Here is a 21,902-nt window from a genome sequence, read left to right as displayed (position 1 = left end):
CCAACAAAACTGCTGAAGACAAAGCGGGTGAATAAGCAAATGTGGTGAAGAAAGCTGATGGTGCCAGGTTATCAAAAGATATAGCGTCTGGTGTCTTAAAGGCTTGAAGGTAAACAAGCAGCCATCTAGCTCAGAATAAACAAAGCCCACAAGGAAGAAGCACACCATCCTATCAAGGTGTCGAAGGGATCAGGTATCAGGCATCATGAGAACAAAAGAATCATATCATTGTGAATGGGAACTGATAACACAGGGAATCCAGGGCCGACGATCCCTTCATGACTAGTGGTGTGAGTGGCAATACTGGGAGGGTGAAGGGAGGGTGCGATGGAAATGGGGAACCGATTACAAAGATCTACATATAACTTCCTCCCTGGGGGACGGACAACAGAAAAGGAGGTGAAGGGAGACATCGGACAGGGCAAGATATGACAAAATAATAATTTATAAATTATCAAGGGCTCATTAGGGAAGGGGAACGGGGGAGGGAGGGGAAAAATGAGGAGCTGATGCCAGGGGCTTAAGTGGAGAGTAAAATTATTCTTTAAAAAAAAGTAAAGAAATAAAATTATTCATTAAGTTACATCCTAAATTTTTAGAGTTAGAATGTGATTCTCTTTAATGTTCTCAGGTAACAAAATGAAAAATAACAACTACCTGTCGATCCTCCCCACAATGTTTTAAGTTCTTAACTACTTTTTTTCACATCTACATTATTTAAAACATCCTTGCACATCTTTTATTTCCCAAATTTAAATACTGAAGAGGTACAAAATCAAAATGATAGTATCAGAAGCTACAAAAGGTACTTTACAGACCTAGAATCCTATGATACAAATAAGCTGTATAAATTCTAGGAACTAAATTTTAAAATACTCAGTGCAAATCGTTTGTTTTTGAGATAGTCTATAACAAACATAGACTGTAAAGGATAAACTTGTTATATTTAAATATCTATGTAAGGTCCATTACCTTTCCTTATATTTTAATCTACTCTTTTAATCAGTGAACTAGAGTTTTAATTTTAATATAATTGTTTTGTGGATTGAGACTACTATATTTTCATCCTTATAAGTTATAAAAGTTACCATAAAGCATACTAAATTTGCAGACTTAGAGAACATTTATAATATGGGATTTGCAATGCAATATGCTGAGTTTTGGAATCAGACAGACTTTGGCATAAAATCTATTGCTCCTACTAACTGAGCAAGTTACTCATTACTTTTGCTTCCTGACTTAAATAATGAGGCAAGAGCAATGAGGAATACATGACACAACATAAGGTTATGGCCAAGCCCACTACTTCAGAGTCCATTCCAACTCACAGCAACCCTGGAAGGGAGACAAGAACTGCTGCGGGCATGTCTGAGGCTGTAAAACTGTGTGGAGGGAGAGCTGCATCTTTCTCTCAGAAAGTGGCTGATGGAGTCAAATCTCTGACCTCGTGGTCAACAGCCCAGAATCTGGCCCGCTATACCACCAGGGCTGCTAATTAAACTTTAGGTTAGGGTTCTTAAGTCAATAAGAATATATATAATAGTCAATAAGAATATATTTATATATAAATTTGAGCCATAATCTTTATCGGAACAAAAATCACATCACAGCCTCCAAGGTTGCAGGCAGGCACACACAAGGTGATTTTTAAAAGGGGAATGAAAAAAAGTTGTTCATTAGAAATAAGTATCTCAAAAAAAAAAAAGAAAGAAGTATCTCTTTATTTGTCCCAAGTCACCATGACTATCCTACACCAAAATACTGCAATTACAATGTGTATCTCAGGCCCTCACATAATTAAGATGAAAGATTTTTTAGTTAGGTGAGTCCATTTCCACCTGCATTTATAAAAAAGCACATATAAATTTCATATTTAGGAAACCGTATCTTCCTTTTTAAATAAGAGTTTGGTTTTTTTTAGTATGTCTAGGGGCAGTATTCAATGGCAGCAGGGATTAGTTTTGTTTGCTTGGAGCGGGGACATGGTTCTTCATTCTTTAAGGGGAGCCCTGGTGGCATAATGGTTATAACTTGGGCCATTAACCACAAGGTCAGCTATTCAAAGCCACCAGCTGCTTGATGGGGCAGTTCTCCCTTTTCTACAGGGTCAGGGAACGTCAGAATGGCCGTGGTGACAGTGAGTTTGGATGAGGACACTGCGAGTAAAAGGGAATACTATCAATAACTACAATAGACTACTGGCCTAAATTAGGAGTATCCCAATCTAACGAGGACATATGATCCCCCAACTACATCATATCAATAATTCTTTGAGTAAGCTAAATAATTACTTATTTAGTAATTAGATATTACTTTAAAATTAGATTCTGATGCATGGCAACTCTTAGGTGGCTAGAGAACTATGCTCCAAAAAGTTTTCAATGGACGGTTTTTCTGATGCAAATACCAGACTTCAAGGCCTATCTGGTGCACTTTAACAACCAATCTTTCAATTAATAGCCAAGTTTATTAACTATTTGTACCATCAAGTGGCTCCAATTAAATATTACACAAAGCAATTACTGTATATACTCGAATATAAGCCAACCCGAGTATACGCCGAGGTTCCTAATTATGACCGGGGAAACCAGAAAAACTGATTGACTCGAGTATAAGCCTAGGGTGGAAAATGCATAAGCTATTGGTGAGTTTCAATAATCAAAAAAAAGAAAATAAAATTATTAAAAATGGAGACATCAGAGGGGTAATGTATTTAAATATTTATTTTAAATAAAAAACATAAATAAAAGGACAAGTCATTTAACATTAGCAAACCAGCACAGTAAGTGGAAAATAGGTTCAACAAAAACAATAAGGTATCAACAGTGATACCTTAAGAGTACTATTCCCTGAGCTCAATCAGCAACCAAGCTAAAATGTAAAGAGTTAAAAACCTTCAAAACTGGATTCCTCATCACCATCCGTATCCCAATGCAGAGCTTCAGCTGGTGTGAGGTCATCATAGACGCTGTCCTCACTGAGATCACCGTCATCACCCTCACTGCTGTCATTTTCATACAAAGGGCAGTCTTCACTGCCATCCATAGCATTACTAATACTACATTTCTGGAAGGCACGTCGCACCATGTCTTCTGGAATGTCTTCCCATGCATCTCGAACCCACTTTGCTATTAACTCTATGTCAGGCTTCATGAGATTTCCTCCTTTTGTTAGTCGGGCTTGACCAGATGACATCCGTTCATGCCACATCCTTCACACACGGTCTTTAAAAGGCTTATTCAAAGATACACGTCATAGGACGGCTCTGCTTGGTCAGATGTGAGTAAACAAACATTCAATGCCCTCATGGGGGTGGGGGTGGGGGGGGTCAGCAGCGAGATGTTACACCTCGCTGGGGTACCACTGACCCGTATATAAGCCAAACCCCAGTTTTTCAGCACATTCGGCTTATACAGAGTACATACGATATTTTAAATAGATTAAAGTTGAATGGGAAAAGCACTAGAATTAAAATTATAAATCACATTATTTATCTGTAAGAAAATCTAGAGAAAAAAATTAACCTTTGTGAGAGTCAATGTGTTCATCTATGAAATGAGAATAATTAACAAAACATAATTTTAAAAGATTCGTGTGAAAATCAAATGAGGATGTTAGAAAAAAAAGACTTCGAAGTACAGCAATTTAAAATGACACTGCTATTGTGATTACCAATCAATTTGCTGGGTTCTAGGAGTCAGGCGCTCCTGCCCAATGGCTTCCTGTCCCTGTGGTAGGTAATGCTTTTCGACAGCATCTGCAATGGGTTTCGCTCTTTAATTTCTTGGAGCATTCACAAGCCAGTCTCAATGTGCTGTCAGAAACACGACCAGCAGCTGGAATGAACTCTGCTCCCAGAGCTCCGTCATAACAGTCACTCCCCTCCGTAGCAGAGGTACCAGCAGTGGCTGTGCAGTACTTTGTCTTGGTTATCTAACACTGCTATGGCTTCAATGGACAAAAATTATTTTCTCACAGCTTTTTAAGCAAGATGTCTGCAGGTAGGGTGCTAGTTCTGGAGGACGGTTTTCTTCTGTCAACGCTAGAGGAAGGCCCTGGTCTCATCAGGGCTTCTGCTCCTGAGCAGCTTCATGTGGTTTGGCCAGCTCTGGTTTTGCTAACTTCAGTTTAGATTGTGTCATACAGAAAAAAAAAAACTGACTACAGACACATCATAAATGAGCCCAGTCTCACCAGCATAACAAAGACAGCACATTCCTAGGCCTAGAGGCTACAACATGTATTTTTGGAAAACACAATGCAATTCTTAACATTCTATCCTTTGGGCCCCAAAATTCATGTCCTGCCACATGCAAAACGCACTTATCCCACCATTATAATGCCCACACTCTTAGCTCCAAATCCCAAAATCACGTTCTGAATCATCTAAACCAAATGTGGGTGAGATTAAGTATATTCCATCCTAGGGCAATATCCTTCTTCACCCATAAACCTATGAAGTCTAGACTACAAATTAGTTATTTCCAAAGTACAATAGAGGAACAAACATAAGATAAGCATTTCCATTACAAGTGAGATAAACTAGAGCAAAAGAGGGAAAATGGGCACCAAGCCAGTCTAAAATCAACTATTTACATTTGTTCTCAAACCTGGAAAACAATTCTGTATTCTTTGTGTCTGTCCTCAAAACTCTGGGTGTGCCTTCTGGATTTTAGGTGGAGATCCCTCATGCCTGGACTTGAGCTCGACCTTCCAGGTTCACTGGGGATGACTACTCTGCTCCTTCGGTCCTATTTTATTACTCGAGTTAAGTGGCTCCATCAAACTCCTGGCCACCATGGGCACTAAATCTTTGTTTCCTCAGCTTGGGCAGGAGTCCTTAGTTTAACTAAATGGTAGTCCCACGTTAGTGAAGACAGAAACATAGGAGACTCAGCTCCACCTCTGAGATCTCAGAAGCCTCGGACGGGCCCTCCCTTTGAACTTGAGGCCGTTCTGCTTCCTGCACTCCTTCCAATCTTCTGATCTCCTAGCTGCTCCAGGAAGAATTCTATTCTTAGAAAACTGTAATGTATGTAGCTACTACAGGGGCAGGGTATTAGTTAATGTGGCTTTTCTAATCAAAGTCTCTAACTCCCTCCATACAACCTTTTCCTGCATGGATCTGGTAAGAAAGTAGGGAAGATACTGATGGGATTCAACTGTGATTTGGAACAGTATTCTCTGGAGTACCATCCTGCTGGGTATAAAATGAGCCCTCTGAAGCTAGAGGGATCTCATTACCAGCAAGGGCCAGGAGTGAAGCATCTCCTTTGGGCCCAAGATCCCTGTGCTGTGAACCTCTGGGATTCAGATGACAGCTATAACATCAAAGGAGAAGCAGCAGAACCAGGAACCAGAGTAAGGAACAGTGATGGACTTCCCAACCTACAGAGCTGAGTGTGTTTGTGCAAGAGATTGGCTTGCAGCGTGGAGTGCCTCGGGTTCAGGCTCACTAGAGTGGGATGAATCTGGTGCTTAATTCAGGGAGCTGGATTTGCTGACCCACAGAAGTGAAGCTGACTGCCTTCAAGTTGAGGTTCACAGGGGAGTGGAATGCCCCTTTGGGCATTTATTAGCTGACTTCAAAGAACTTTGTGACATGTCTTAATAAACGACTCAGCTCTTAGCTTTTCACTGGCATTACAACTGAGCTTCCTTAATAAACCCTGGAATCATGAATTTTGTCTGTGAGTTGTATGTAGCTTTGCAATGACTATTAGATGCTAGAGAGGTAAAACAGACAACATCAATCGAGCTATGCAACTACTTTGACTGTTTCCTGCCTATAGAATTCCAAGAAGTAGACAATATCCTTGCCTTAATTTCTTTATCTGTCCTCTTCAGACAAAGATGATGGTTTCCTGCTGTGATAACTGGTTGGATCCAACAATTAAATAACAGGCTTAATCTCTAACAAAATTGATATAGCCACATCCTTGGGGACAATTTAAGGACAATGGCACTTGGCTTACATGAGAGAATTTTTCAAATCTTTTAAGATTTGTTTTCCCTTTGCATAGTTGGGATTTTTGTGTTGTTTTGTTTTAATCATTTTATTGGGGACTCTTACAGCCCTTATCACAATCCATACATACATCGTGTCAAGTACCTTTGTACATATGTTGCCATCATTTTCAAAACATTTTTTCTGCTCCCTCCCGCACCCTTCCTCCCTCATGAACCCTTGATTATTTATAAATATTATTTTTCCATGTCTTACACTGACTAATGTCTCCCTTCACCCACTTTTCTGCTGTCCATGACCCTGGATGGGGGTTATACACAGATCATTGTGATCAGTTCCCTCTTTTCCCCCTCCTTCCCCTCCTGATATTGCTACTCTTATTATTGGTCCTGAGGGGTTTATCTGTCCCGGATTCCCTGTGTTGAGAGCTTTTATCTGTATCAGTGTATATGCTCTGGTCTAGCCTGATTTGTAAGGTAGAACTGGGGTCATGAGTGGGGGGCCAGGGGGAGCATTAAAGAATTAGTTGTATGTTTCACACGGTTCATTTTTAAGTACATCTCTTTCCTCTAGCATATGTGACAAGAAGAAATTGCGCAGCCTCTTTAAGTAACTGCTTAGAAACCTTCTCAGTCAGTTATCAAAGCTTACCACTTACAGATTCTACCTTCAAAATCAGGACAAGTTCTTTGCTGGTGCGTGAAAAGCATCACCCTCTCTGCACTGTCCAAACCCATGCCCAGATTTTCTTTTACAGCCTTAACAAAAGCACACACATTTTTAAGATAGCAGATTTTTTTTCTCAACAACTCTCCTCCTTCCTTCCACACCCTTACCAGAATTCCTCTTGATCCAAAATTCTACCAACAGTCTCTTCCTCCCAGCTATCCAGTTCCCTTTTCCTTTTATCCTCCTCAGACAACTTGCTACCTTAGGTTATCTTTGTTCTGTCTACTGCGCTATTTTTGTGGAGTGGACCATGATTGATAGATACAGTGGTCGATGATCAAAATTTCTTTATTAAAAAAAAACTCTTAAAAATAATTTTTTCAATAAGAATGTCAGTAGAATACATGTTTCCCACAGTGAAATGAATCCCAAATGTTCTTCCTTGAGAATAAACATACCTGACCTACGAGTCCAAATGAGCGGTCTAAGCTCCTCTGGTCAATGTATTTTCTGATTTTGTTATGTAACCATCCCAACTCTGAAAGTCTGATTGTCGTATCTCGCAAAGATTTGTTTAAATTTGCCTAAAAAATAAACATATTCAGAATTTAAAATTAAATACCAATTCTAGAATTTTAATTATATTCCATAAGCAGTTGCACTTTTTAATTTTGTAATTTGTATTTCAATAAGTGAAAGTTAATATTATAACATCATTAACAGTGAAAACAGTGAGAAGAGAAACAAGAAAACATCAGTTAACAAGAAATTAAAACAATCTCAAGTGAGCATTAAAATTTCTATACAGTCTCTAAAAGCGACTTGACCAAGATGTACTATTTTTCCTCATGATGGCAGTCTGTGACCTTAACTTGTGAAACAAACAGAGTCATGATACAACACTACACAGAAACAAGGAGGGACTGGGCATGTGCATCTTATTTTAGAAAATGAAAATAAAAGCAAAGACATCTTAACTGGAATGTCACATCGATGACAAAGATACCAAGTTGTAATGTACCTCTACAATTACCATAACCATATGTAAAAATAATCTAAAAGGGTAGAGTTATCAGTGAAGATAAAGAAAAACAAATAGAAGGGAAAGAGAAACAAATATTGTTTACAGAGTGTTCCTAAAAAAATTGCATAAGCCACAAGTTGGACAATGAAATCTAAACCATAATTTAATTCTATAACTTGATTGGCACAACCACTTTGTAAAGCAAGTCTACAATACCCTAAACATCTCACAAATAAATAGCTATCAATTTTTCATTGTAATTTTTAATTATTTTCTTAACAATTTTTTAAAATTTTAACTATACTTAGTTACTATACCTTTCCTTCTGCTTTATAACAATTTTCAGTATTGCTCATTTTGATGATTTTTCCATCTATGCCCTGGAAGACGTATAAAATGTCTCTTACAAGCGCTGCCTCAGTAATTTCCAAATTGCCTAAATAATGATTTTTAAAAAGAATAATTACTAATTAATACATATCTAATATATAAATCTTACAAAGCAATTATTTTTATTACACATTTGCCATCAGACTAATATTTATAAATTCAATAAATAAGATTAAGGTGGAAAAGAGTACATGAGTTAAGAAAGAGGTTACAATGCTCAGAGATGGAACTATAATGAGGTAATTTCTTATCTAGTAAAAGACTGAAAAAGGCAAGGATACAACTGTGAGCTTCATATATATAATCAAGGTAACAAAAGATGGATTATTGAATAGATCGGTGGTTCTCAACCTTCCTAATGCTGAGACCTTTTAATAGAGTTCCTCACGTCGTGGTGACCCCCCAACCATAACATTATTTTCATTGCTACTTCCTAACTGTCATTTTGCTACTGCGATGAAGCAGGCGACTCCTGTGAAAGGGTCATTTGACCCCCAAAGGGGTTGCAACCCACAGTTTGAGAACCACTGGAATAGATGTTTTGAGGGGAAAATGGCTTACTGCTCAATCCCTATACGGGACCCCTGCCCAAGAGGCAGAATCTAGCTAGTTCAGCAGCAGTTATGTTGTCATCTGTGGTCTGCAAGAGTTCTCTCAAAACTCTTTTTAAAAGTTCAAAAGAGCACAATGATGATATATAAATTTGCTGCAGTCTTAGCATATATCAAGAAAACATGAGTGGCTGACAGGCAAACTGCGGTTACGGTCATTCAGATATGGGTACTGGGCATTTGGGTATTTTTTCTTAAGTGAGATTTTCACTTCATGAGAAGCAATTGACAATTTGTTACCAATGAAAAAATGTAGCCTTTAAAAAAAAGCAACCAGAATTTTGGAAAAACATTCTTGACCCTCACTCATTCCATCCCCGTGCACGAAGGAAAACCAAGCCCATTGCCATTGAGTCAATTCCAATTCACGGTGAGCCTATAGGGTGTTCCCAAGACTGCACATTTTTAAAGCAGCAAATAGGCTCCTCTTTCTCCCGTGAAGCAGCTGGTGGGGTCGATCTACCGATCTTGCAGTTAATAAAACACTTACTCAGTAGCACCATCAAGACTCCTTGTAATCTTGATCAAACTAAAAAAAACTCACTAACAAGTTAATTCTGACTCACAGAGACCATATTGGACAGAGGATTACTGCCCTGTGGGTGTCTGAGATTGTAAATCTTTAGGGAATCAAAAAGCCTTGTGATCCTCCCTCCCTCAGGAAAGATAGTGCATTTGAACTGCTGCCCTTGCAATAAGCAGCCCAACTTAGAAGCCAATACACCTCTGGGGCTCCTTTAGAATCTTGACAGCATCCCAATATTTGACAACTTTCTAGTGTGATTTTTCAGTCTCATACAAGTATACATAATACAGTAACAGGGAGCTTCAAGAGGTTTGTGGAAATTACGAATTAAAATATAATGGATATTTCAACAATACTTAGCAAATCCATGCAACACGGTTGAGCAATAGTTTTCAAATGATCAATGGTGTTAAGAGTTATGCATGGTTAAAAGATTTCATTAAGTGCTGGAAAGACCAATGCAACCGAAAATAAACAGTTCACTGAGAAGGTTTCAAAGTTTAATCAATTAATCCTTCAGAAACTATTTTTCAAGTTTATGTACTTTATCCAAAATTATCTGAAAAGGCTATTAAAATACTCTTTATTCTAAAGGACTCAATTGCATAGGAAAGGTACTTCTATAGTTTCCATAATTCCTTTTAACTAAAGGTAGGCCAGAATTTGAGTGGTAAACCAAAATAAACAGAAGGAGGCAATGAAAATTAGAAATATTCAATAAGCATAGATTTCCCTGTCTTCAGTTCTGTCAGTGTTATATATCTGGAATCTCTATTAGTAGGATTATTATGTATTCTAAAATAAAAGATGTTTTCATTGTTACAATCCTTGCGTTAAATCACTTGGATATTAATATAGCCACCCAGTTTTATTATGACTTGTCTCTTTACCATTTATTTACTGTCAACCTTTCTATGCCCCTTTCTATGCTTCTTGTAAACATCACAAATATCTGAATGAATTTTGTTAATTGCCTTTGAAGGTTATAATCTTTTTACATTTAATGTTAATTACTAATGTGTCTGGGCTTAAAACCTTTCTTATCGCCGTGTTCTATTAACTCCACCTTTTTCAGGACCCCCGCCGGCCTTCTTTTGAATTAATCAAAATTATAAGTCTATCTTATCTCAAAGTTTTATATATACTATAGATGTGAAGGCATCATCAGACATCACAGCAAACATAAAGATAAAAGCCGAGAATAGTATCCTGACTAGAAACTGACGTTCTAAATCTAAGAACCCATCGGTGTTAGAAATGGCACACGGTGCTGCAAATGTGGGCAGATGAGAGCTGGTGCGTGGGGGCTGCACAGAGGGAAGAGAAGACTCGGACAGGTGCCGATGGCCCTGCTAAGGGCAGCAGTCTTCATCTCAGCAGCAAGCCGATTCTATCGAGAGGAAGTTCGGTCTGTACAGATTAGGAACCAGTAATCAGGCTCACTCTTTTTTTTAAGATACTTCTATTTAAAACATTGCTAATTCCTGATATCCTCAAAGAAGGAAGAAAAAAGAACACTAAGCCTTCCTTCTAGAATAGAAGAGGGCTTTAAAACTCACTAAAATATGTATTAATCCATGGAATACTTATTGAATTTCTTCTTCAATAGAAGTTGGATTCTGTACTAAATCAATGAACAACATAGAAATGGGAGATGGTATACTATTTAATAGAGCTGCCTAATGCAAGATCCGAGAGGCTTTCCGGAGGTTAAAGAAAGGCGGAATAAAATTTAGACAAGGGAAATTTTATATGCAAGCAAGAGAAAAAAAAAAAGAAGAATCCAGGCAAAGAAAACAAGGGACAGCAGTTGAGGAATAAAAGGAGTTTCGTGCTGAAGTTCATGGAGCCACGGAAGGGTGAGAAAGTGATAAAGCTACACCATATAAGGGATTTGGGACACTAGCATAAGAAGAGTAAGAAATCATGAAAAAGTTCCAAGTGGGAATTCCTTGATCAGTATTTCAAAATTAATAAGTATGAACTCTAAATGTTCCAAGAGAACACGTTATTTTAAAATATACTCTTACTCACCACTTGCATCCCCTTCTCTCCTTGACCTCGTCAGGTTTCGAGAGAGGGTGGTAGGAACTCCTTTTGAGGTAGAGGTTTGTAAAGAAGGCTGGTTGGAAGTTAAAGTCCATGCAAGACGAGACCCCAACTGCTGTCGATGGCAATCTCCTAGTCCTGGAGCTTGATGGGACTGTCTAATAGAACGAAAGAACATTTCATATCTTTGAATTCGCATACTACTCAGTTATAAAAACAAGAGTTTCTAGAATTTTTACTTATATTACTATGTTGAAATACATGGATTTATAAATCTCAAATAGTGATATAACCAAAAACACATAAGAACAATCAATTTTAAGTTCTTCAAAATTTTCCAGCCTCCTTGAAACCCTTAACCTAACATCCAAACACAGTATCTTATTCCCTTTTATAGTACTAAGTCAAATTCATTCAGCTAAAACACTGGACTCCAAAGGGATAGAAAATCATCTGACTGCTAGACATATTTCTTAAACTGTAAATATTCAGACTTTTCTTACAATTACCTACAATGCATTACCCTCCTATAACCACTTTGAAATACATTCCTAATCTTACCTTCAAAATTAACACTCATTATTCTCAACACCTCTTTTCTATCCTCAACTGTCAGGATAAAAAGAAATGGCAATACACCAGGCACATCGGACGGCCTAGAGATATTGTTAACAAACACAAAATGCCTGATGAAAACTCTGAGATCTTTTGGTTTCTATGCACTTAAGTGTAATGTGCAATCGATGCACATAAAGCGGGCATTTACCCAGGAAGGAGAGACTGAGGGGTCGGTGTTGGGCCATTGAGGGCATACATGCTTATGCTGCTGATTCCACTGCTGCCCATGCTGCCAGAACTCTGTGCTGATTGGGTGCTTCGGTCCTGGTAGTTCAAGGGCAGAGTCTGAGGCCTAGCATAGTAGTACGGAGTTGAATGAGCGTCTCTTGGTAATGCTTGAGCAAATAATGCGGCATAGCTAGAAATCTTAAAATAACATAAAAGTGCATTAGGAATATGGAGGTATAAAATTACATAATATTTCCCCAAAGCAACAAAGATAATCATCCTATTTTCTTTCTGTTTCTGTAACTAGAGTTTGTATTCGTTATATAATTATCATATTTTTAAAATATACCAAATCTGATAAAACCAAATTCAAACCCACTGCCATTGAGATGTTGCCGGCTCAGTCACCCTACAGGATAGGGTTCTTAGAACTGCCCCCTGGGTTTCCTATACCTGTAACTCTTTATAGAAATAGAAAGCCCCTCTATCTTCCACGAAGTGGCTGATGATTTTGAACTGCTGGTCTACCGGTTAGCAGCCCAACACATAACCACTATGCCACCAGGGCTCAAAACTAATAAAGCTGTAGAAAATTTTCTAAATATCAACAACTGTTAACATTGTCCAAATAATTAAATACTTCTCTGATTTCAATTGATAAAATTCAAATAATTGCTAAAGCTTTCGCATTATGTAAAGTAAGCAAAAGCTCACTAATCAGATTAAGCTTTAGAACTGAATAAGACTTTACTACCCACATACTTCAATTTTTAAGCCTGAAATTTTAGTAATAGGAGTGTCTTTGATTCTGTGAAGCATAGAACAGACAAAATGCTTTCTTCCAAACACTGCATGTGGCATAGATGATTCTTACTGGAAGATGTCACTGATATTAGCAGGAACTGATTTTCACAATGTTAACTGAAAGCACAAGAGCAATCTAAAGGGTCTTCTAATTCTTAAGGAATGATCTATCTGTGCCAGTACTAATAACTTTACAAAGTGAAAATCTTGAAAGCTGATAATGTAGGCTCTATTTTACGGCATATTTTCATATCTAGAGCATTAACACAATTCTGGAAAACATTTTTAGGAAATGCTGCCCACTAATTAAAACACTAAAAAAATAAAATAACTCCTTGACCTGTCTAGACTGTCTTGAAAACTAGATAAATATTTGCTTTTCTCTTATTTTCTAACTACAAAATCTGATTTTTACCAAAATTGGGTATAATTCCTCCAACAAAAGACAGTAGGTCTTTTTTTTAAGACTCTATGCTGACAAAATAAAGCCACTTACCTTGTTTGGCTGCTTACGTGGGTCTTCACTAAGGCTTAGGAGGAGGTAGAGTATTGACCATTTATTTTTCAAAACTCCCTAAAGAAAAAGGAAATGTTTAAAAAGTTCTGTACTATCTCCACTTTAATAAACCTTTCCTCCAAATTATACTTCTCCTAAACTAGAACACCAGTTTAAAATTCACATGGTGCCATCAAACCTAGATGTGTTCATTTTACAAGCAGCATACAAGTATGTGCATCAGAAGGCAATAAATAGGATAAATATTTATCTCATGATAAATAAATAAATCAAACACGTTAGATCCATTAGCCCTGTGAACTACTACAGTGTCCCTTAAAGGAATCATTTCTAAATCATCATAGTCTTGAATAGCAGTATTTTCTCCTTCTGACACAATGTGTAATAACCAACTTTCCAAGCATACTGGTTTGAAGAAAAATGAAATAAAATATGTGATTTTTTTTCTACTTCACTGATGTCTCATTAGGCCATAAAAAACATTATTTTTTTAAAAGAATCTAATGTGCAAGATCCAAATCTCTGCCTCATGAATTCTTAAACTCGTGATTTGGCTTTGGAGCACTCTGTTTTAGGGTAAGTAATGCTGAGGTTCCTATATAAAGTTCTTTAACTTCCAACTGGATCTCTCCAACATGAGTTCACAAACACTATGGTAGCCAGCCCTCAGAGTGTTTATCTTAAATTTCTAAAGCATTCTACTCAGTCCTATTAGCCTTCCTTTTTGGATGAGAAGGCTAGCATTGATGATACTATATTTGCAATCCAAATTATGGAATAGTTACATTACACAAATTCTTAGAGAAAATGGTCATGGTAAGTTTGGGGGGTTTTTTTAAGTTTTTTTTTTTCTCAATTCATTGCCCTCCACTCAATACTGACTCAGTGGCCCCTTATGGGTTTCCAAGACTGTAACTGTTTATTTATTGAATATTGTTTTATTTTTGTTAACCATCTTATTGGGGGCTCATACAACTCTTATCACAATCCATACATAGTTCAAAAGAGCTCCCACAAAGAGCTCGGTCGGTGCCCTGAGAGGAACCCTACAGGGCAATGCAGAACTGCTCCTGGGGTTTTTATTTAATAAATCATTTTATTGGGGGTTCATGCAACTCCATCACAATCCATACATCCATCCATTGTATAAAGCACATCTGTACATTCATTACCCTCATCATTCTCAAAACACTTGCTCTCCACCCAAGCCCCTGGCATCAGCTCCTCATTTATGCCCCTCCCTCCCTGGTCCCCCCTATCTCATGAACTCTTGATAATTTATAAATTATTATTTTGTCATATCTTACACTGCCCAACATCTCCCTTCACCCACTTTTCTGTTGCCCATCCCCGAGGGAAGGGGTTATATGTAGATCCCTGTAATCATTTCCCCCTTTGGTATCACCACTCACACCAATGGTCCTGAAGGGATCATCCGCCCTGGATTCCCTGTGTTTCCAGTTCCTATCTGTACCAGTGTACATCATCTGGTCTAGCCAGATTTATAAGGTAGAATTAGGATCATGGACTGTAAATCTTTATAGGCGTAAAAAATGTCTTATTTCTATATCGGAACATCTGGTCGTTTAGAACTGCTGGCCCTTGCAGTTAACTGTCCAACATATAACCCACTACATCACTGGTTCTCAACCTTCCAAATGCCGCAACCCTCTCATACAGTTCCTCATGTTGTGGTGAACCCCAACCATAACATTATTTCAGTTGCTACTTCATCACTGTAGTTTTGCTACTGTTACGAATCGGGCGACCCCTGGGAAAGAGTCGTTCAACCCCCCCCCCCAGGGTCGCGACCCACAGGTTGAGAACCGCTGCACTACATCATCAGGATCCTCTCAGTTCTGAGGATGCCAAGTTCCAAAAACCTTGGGAGTTTCCTAATGAATGTCTGAGCAATGATGGCCAGTAGACACAAGGAAAAGTGGCACAAAATAATTCTATCTTTGCAACAAGGCCTGGGTCAAAGTAAAACATCAGCTACTATCCTACAAAAATAAAGCTAAATATGGTTAGACTGGGAAAGTTTCAAAAATTAACAAAATTATATATCAAAAAATACTGACCATTTAAAACCACTTATTTAAAAGGAGAAGCATATTTTTTACTTGAAAAGAATAATCAACAAAAGAGTTAAAACACAGTGACCATTTATCGGCTATGAACAGGACCTAGGGGAAACGAGAGATGAGGCAGCTAGCCAACAACAACTCTAAGAAGTTGCTGTTCTTCCAAGGCCTGGAGACACAGAGGGTAGAAACGGTATGACCAGAACTGAGTGAGAGCAGAGGCAAGGAAAGGAACTGCCCCACACACAGGTCTACAGGTTGGGCTAAGCCACTGTTAAATTGGTGCCTGGTAGGTGAGGAATAAAAACCTCCATCTTATTCTTCTCTCACCCTGCAGTCTCATGCTGGCGCCTCTGCCAATTTCCAGCTAAAGCCATCAATTAGAAGTCATAAAGTCAGAGGTGGCAGGATGGGCAATCCATGTAAGCAAGGAAGAGCAGAGTAGAAAACAGATCTGATGGAGCACACAGAAAATACCAGGATTTTGGCATCACAAATGTTTTATTTAACCCCTCAGAGCAGGAGAAAGAGGAGGCTTTCTATTCCCATAAAGAGTTCCAGTCTGGGAAACCCGCAGGGGCCATTTTACACTGTCCATGAGCTGGATTCAACTGCAAGGCAGTGAGTTAAATGAGAAAAGGGTCTTTAATTCTGACAGTGTTACATTTAAAATTATGTACAAAGTTTGCTATTAGGAAAAGAAGTCGTTATCAGCAAGGGGTGTCTTAAACCTAATCACTTTTGAGATATAAAAAGAACTGATGAGGCACACAGACAAGGAAGCAAGCAAAAATGGGGAATGCTAAATGCCATGAGGAGATAGCCAAAATGCTTAGGAATTCCCAGAAAACAAGGATTCTGGCTCCCTACAAGCTGACAGAGACATATGCACTCAAGATTTCAGAGAAAATGTTAGAAAACTATTTTAAAGCATAAACTTTCTAAATTTGTTCTTAATCCGATGGCTAATATTAGGTAATGGAACAGCTTTGTTGAATTAACATTTCCCTTTGGCATCTTGGCAAGTCTAAGGAGTCACAGGAGTATCAGATATTCCTGATAATTAAACCTTTATAATTTTCATTGTACAAAAGTAGAAGCTGCTTTTTAAAATTTCAGGAAAGCAGATGATAAAGCAGTAAAAAGCCATCTTTTCTCAAAAGCGCAAAACAACTTTCCTATTGCTAACTTTATAAATATTACCGAAGACAGAAAAGCATGCTTTGTTAAAAGTAAACCAAACTGAAAACTTTATAAGAAATTAAAATGGTCAGAAATAAGTTTTTGTTTAAAAAAACCACTGCTATTGAGTTGCTTCTGACTCATAACATCCTTATACATGCTTTCCCGGGCTGCCTGCCTTTCAGGGGCGGACAGCCACATATGGTGATTGTGCACCCCCACCTTCCACTTAGCAGCCCAGCCTACCCAACAATACAACCCAAACCCATTGCTATCGGATGATTTCTGACTCACAGTGACCCCACACAACAGAGCAGAACTGCCCCATAAAGTTTCCAAGGGTGTGTGCCTTTCAGGAAGCAGACTGCCAAATCTTTCTCCCACAGAGTAGACAGGTAGGTTTGAACTATCAACCTTTCAGTTAGCAATTGAATGCTTTAATACTGTGCCACCAGGGCTTCCAATGTAAGAGGACTTCAAACGGTTTGTGGGAAAATGGTATTAAAAGATAGTGGAGAACAGAGTGAACATGAAGATGGCAGTGCATGAGGAACCCAAACCCAAAAAACTGAAGGTGGAAGGGTCGGGGGCTCTGAGGAGACCACCAGGTAATCAGCATCCTTATTCCCATCGTTTGCTAAGGTAACAGACCCAGAGGGGGTCTGAGTCCTTAAGTAGACGTTGTTGGTATGCCAGGAGACCTGCGCTTGATTCTGGCCATTCTTTCTGCTCAGCCACCACCCCTCAGTGGAGGCGTATGTGCTGCTATGCTGCTGAACAGGTTTCAGCAGAGCGGCCAGACTTACGATGGACTAGGAGGAAAGGCCTGGAAATCTACTTCTGAAAATCAACCAATGCACACTCTGTGGATCACAAAGTCCCGTTTGCAACTGATAAGGGGCTGGTGCAGCACCAGACAATGGTTTGCTCTGTATGGGGTCGCCATAACAGGAGGCCAACTCAGAGGCTGCTAGCAACAAGCAGGGGGCTCACATTGTACACACAAGGCCTCTGATTCACATTTCTTGCTACTCCTTGCTATGTGAAGATTAAAAATAGCAGCTGTCAAAAGTGATTTCTGTATGTGCTAAGGAAGCACAATATTTAAAGAAACTGTGACAATGTGTTTGTAGACTTTTTGGAGTAGATATTTACCTTTCAAGGTTTTTCCCATGTGGTAAGAATTCATTGGTAAGCAGCTTTGTTCATCCCAAAACCCCCTGTTGGTGTTGTCAGCGAGTATTGGACTGCTAAGGCCTGCGATCAAAGCCAACAGCCTCTCTTCAGGAATAAGATGAAGTTGCCTACTCCTGTAAAGATTGACAACCTCGGAAACCCGATATATAGGAAGGATCACTATGAGTCAGAATTTCTCAACTTGACAGTGATGGTTTGGTTTTGGGTTGCTCATACCACCAGGAAGACCACTCTTTCCAGTTTTCTTGTTCACACTTATGTAGCTCACTACCCAAGAATAAATATTATCTCCTGGGATATACTTCAGGGATGCTTTGCAAATGGATTGACCCAGCAAGTTTGAATTTTGAGCAAATTGTGCTTTCTAATTAAAAGCCCTTGGGAGAAAAAAAAAAAGAGTGGAATTTTTTCACAAACTTTTTGTAGCTTACTGTGTTTAAGAACATATGAGGAGGTTCCCCCCCTCAAAAAAAATGGGTTTTTTCCCCCTCCAAAAGCTAAACAAAACAGCCTTATCACCTTTGAAGAACTCTCCATTACACTTGATACATTTGTCAAATCTGCGATTCCATTCTTGGAAACATTTTTCAAACTCATCTGTTTGGATGTCTGACAGAACCGCCCTCGTTTTATGCTTCACCCCTTCTACTATCATCAAATCCCTGTCCTTTCACGTCCCTCTTCATTCAGGAAACAAAAAGAAGTGGCGCAGAGCGAGGTCACGTGAGTCAGGTGTGTGAGGCAAGACAGGCATGCTGCTTTTTGCCATAAATTAATGCACTGAGATGGCTGCGTCATAGTGGCAAACAAGTTCTCCGTCTGCCACAAATCAGACCTTGTTTGTCACACACTGTAATGCTCTTTTCAGAACCTCTAAATAGAAAGCTTGATTAACAGTCTGACCTGGTGGAACAAAGCCCAAATGCACAAGTCCGTGTTTTGCTCTGTTGAAGAAGTTGATGGACATCCAAAACAATGAGGTTTGTCAATCTGACATTCACCTTTTGTGAAATGAGAAAACCACTTGTACACTTGAGATTTTCCCCATAGCACTCACTGTCCTTGTAAGCTGTGTTCAACATTACAACAGTTTTTGTGGCATTTTTCCTGAACAGAAAATAAAATTTCACAGCCGCATGCTGTTTGAGCGGAACTGCTCTTATAAAAAAAATTCACTATGAGCAGAGAGAAACTTCCCGAGCAACACCACTGGGTGCACTAACTCAGAGTTAGATGCTTGCCAGCAGCAGGGGAGGGAGGAAATGCATACTTTACACGCTCTGCCCAGGGACTTTCTTCCAGCTTTGGGGGGGTATCCCCTAGTATAAACTGAGAAGAATTTTTTTTCAAAGAAACATGAGTTTAATTATTAGCAGCATTAGGCCCAATTCTGTCTTTTTTTTTCCTGCTGTAATAATTCTAACCTAAAGTCTCTGGCTAGCCAAATGTGTAGTAGTGATCAGCCTGGAAGACAGCCTGGTAGCTGCTTTGAAATGTCACAGCCTTAAAAGCTCTATGGATCTGTACTCTGCACACATTAATGCACCATGAGTAGGAATCAACTCAATAGTAAATGATCAGAGAATAACTTGTATTTCTTGAGTAAAGCAATGTCTGTCTGTATTTCCCAGCAACATATTTCATTTCTCTATGACAGGAGGTAGACCACTACATGAACTAAGTTCTTTTATAGCCATAACCAAAGCAAACCCACTGTCAATCATAGATTCAAAATGTTATCAACCCTATATAAAACAGAGTAGAACTGCTCTTTTGAGTTTCAAAGACTGTAAATCTTTACGGATGCAGACAAGCTCTTCTTCCTCCTATGAAGTGGCTGGTGGGTTGGAAACACTGACCTTGCAGTTAGCAGTCCAACACTTAAACCCTCTGCTTCACCGGAACACCACCTTTCCGGTCAAAAGTCACAACCATTTTATCCACCATTCAAGTGATTCATGGGTATACAGACTGGTAAATTATTTTATAAATAAAACAGGCTAGAAAAAAACATTCATTTCTAAAAAAAAAACAAAAACATTCATTTCTAAAATTTGAATTTAAATAAAAATATAGTTTTTAAGTTATTCAATATAGCAGTACAAATTAGAACTCAAGGAACAAAGTAAGTTTCTGCTATTATATGTAGAGAAATCAATGTGAGTCAGAGTGCTTCCTCCCAGAACATAAATTAAGCCTCTGTAATAGAAATTTAATATGTACATAATTCTGATTTATTTTTTCCAATTAGCTTCCTCCTTCCTTAAAAACAATTCAGCATTAAATACAACTAAGTAATCTTAGTTCTAATATCAAAATGTAAGAGTACACTGTCCAGAAATTAAAGCCATTATCCTTTTTAATTTTAATTTGATTCTACAAAAAATATTCAAATATCCCCATACCACTACGACTATCTCCATGGAGAGTGGACTTTCAGAGTAAGCGTTGGATACCTGGGAGTGAAGCTTCCTGTGGAGTTCTGAGAACAGGGCGACGTCTGCTTCTCTTCGCTGTCGAATAACTGAAAGGTTAGAAAACAAGCTCAGCGTGTGAACTACACACAAGGAAATTCATTTTTGTATGACTATTTCACCAATAGCTTCAGATGCTGAAAAGGCTCCTCGATGTAAGAGTAAATAGACCTATAAAATAAATGACATAATCAACTATAAACAGCATTAGAGTGGTCTCAAAAGAGTTTATATGAAAAAAGGCCAAGATAGTAAAATGTTTGAATCTTTCACATTCTATATATAAATATTAATAAATGTCAAAGCCAAAAAATAAAAACGCTCATTGCCATCAAGTCAACCCGGACTCAGTGGCATTACAGGGCAGAGTAGAGTAGAAGCTGGCCCTGTAAGTTTCCTAGACTGTAACTCTGTACAGAAGAAGAAAGCCTTATTTTTCTCCCCTGGAGCAGCTGGTGAATTTGAACTGCTGACCTTGAAGTTAGCAGCCAGCAAATAACCACTATGCCTCCAGAGCTCCTGTTAATAAAAGTAGAGTGTAGAAAACTATCACCAATTTAACTTAATAATGCCTACCTGGAGTGGGGAAAAGGAAGTGAAAACCCTCAATTTAGAGAGTAGCCATGAAACATTATGTCATTTGATGATAGCTTATTTGACTTAGACCTTTCATTCTAAACACTTTGCTGACATATTCAACAATGTTTTGTATTGCTTCAATATAAAATGTATGAATTAATTGCTGTTGAAACATAAAACCCAAAGTAGCTTATTATCTACTTTTTACCAGCTAATTCACGTAATTACTAAGTAAAGGTAGAAAGCTGTCTCTGGGACGAGTCTAGCCACATTGATTTGGAGGAAGCTGTAGCAAATGAAGAGCTCAGTCGGTGGAGTGGTTACATGCCCAGCTACTAACCAAAAGGTCAGCTGTTCAAACCCACCAGCTGCTTCTACACAAAGCCAAGAGTCAACATTGTTCTCAATAGAGAGACTGAAAGCGTCCCCTTCACAATAGGAATCAGACAGAGATGTCCATCACCACTACCATCCAACATTATACTGGAAGTCTAGCCAGAGCAATAATGCAAGAAAGGGAAAGGCATCCAAATTGGTAAAGTGGAAATAAAAGCATCCCTATTTGCAGACATGATCCTATGCTTAAGAAATTCCAGACATTCTAAAAGCAATCTACTAGAACTTGAACAAGAATTGAGCAAAGTGGGAGGCTACAGGATTAACATGCAAAAATCAGTCTGAGTCTCCTACAATAACTCTGAAAATGAAATCAATAAATCAATGCCATTTACAATAATGGCAAAAGATGGAGTATTTAGGAATAAATCTCACCTGGAACATGACAGACATACATAGAAAACTACAAAGCACAACTGCAAGAAGGCAAAAAAAGCCCTACTTAAATGGACGACTATATCATATTTATACATAGAAGGACTTAAGAAACAAGTAACACTCCCAATCTGCAGATATAATGCAATTCAGGTTCAGATTCCAACGTCATTCTCCAAAGAGAAGGAAATGCCAATCACCAACTTTATATGGAAAGGAAAGGATGCTGGGTAGCAGGCCTGACACTTTCCAGCCTCAAAACCTACAACGC

At 38.5% G+C, this 21,902-nt stretch overlaps 1 protein-coding gene across 1 annotated transcript in view; it reads right to left on the bottom strand.

Annotated features, from left to right (window-relative positions):
- The window catches only part of TUBGCP3 (tubulin gamma complex component 3), a 107,791-nt gene that overhangs the window by 67,816 nt on the left and 18,073 nt on the right, over window positions 1–21,902 (bottom strand). Inside the window, exons 3-8 of the mRNA XM_075563414.1 lie at window positions 20,264–20,331; window positions 13,324–13,401; window positions 12,004–12,221; window positions 11,223–11,395; window positions 7,979–8,097; window positions 7,096–7,221 (exon numbers count right to left, since the gene is read on the bottom strand). Of these exons, the coding sequence (XP_075419529.1) occupies window positions 7,096–7,221; window positions 7,979–8,097; window positions 11,223–11,395; window positions 12,004–12,221; window positions 13,324–13,401; window positions 20,264–20,331 (782 nt within the window). The remainder of the gene's footprint in view (window positions 1–7,095; window positions 7,222–7,978; window positions 8,098–11,222; window positions 11,396–12,003; window positions 12,222–13,323; window positions 13,402–20,263; window positions 20,332–21,902) is intronic.

Source organism: Tenrec ecaudatus, chromosome 11 (genome assembly GCF_050624435.1).
Source record: "Tenrec ecaudatus isolate mTenEca1 chromosome 11, mTenEca1.hap1, whole genome shotgun sequence".
Lineage (NCBI taxonomy): Eukaryota > Metazoa > Chordata > Mammalia > Afrosoricida > Tenrecidae > Tenrec > Tenrec ecaudatus.
This window is presented reverse-complemented; position numbering and strand designations above follow the sequence as displayed.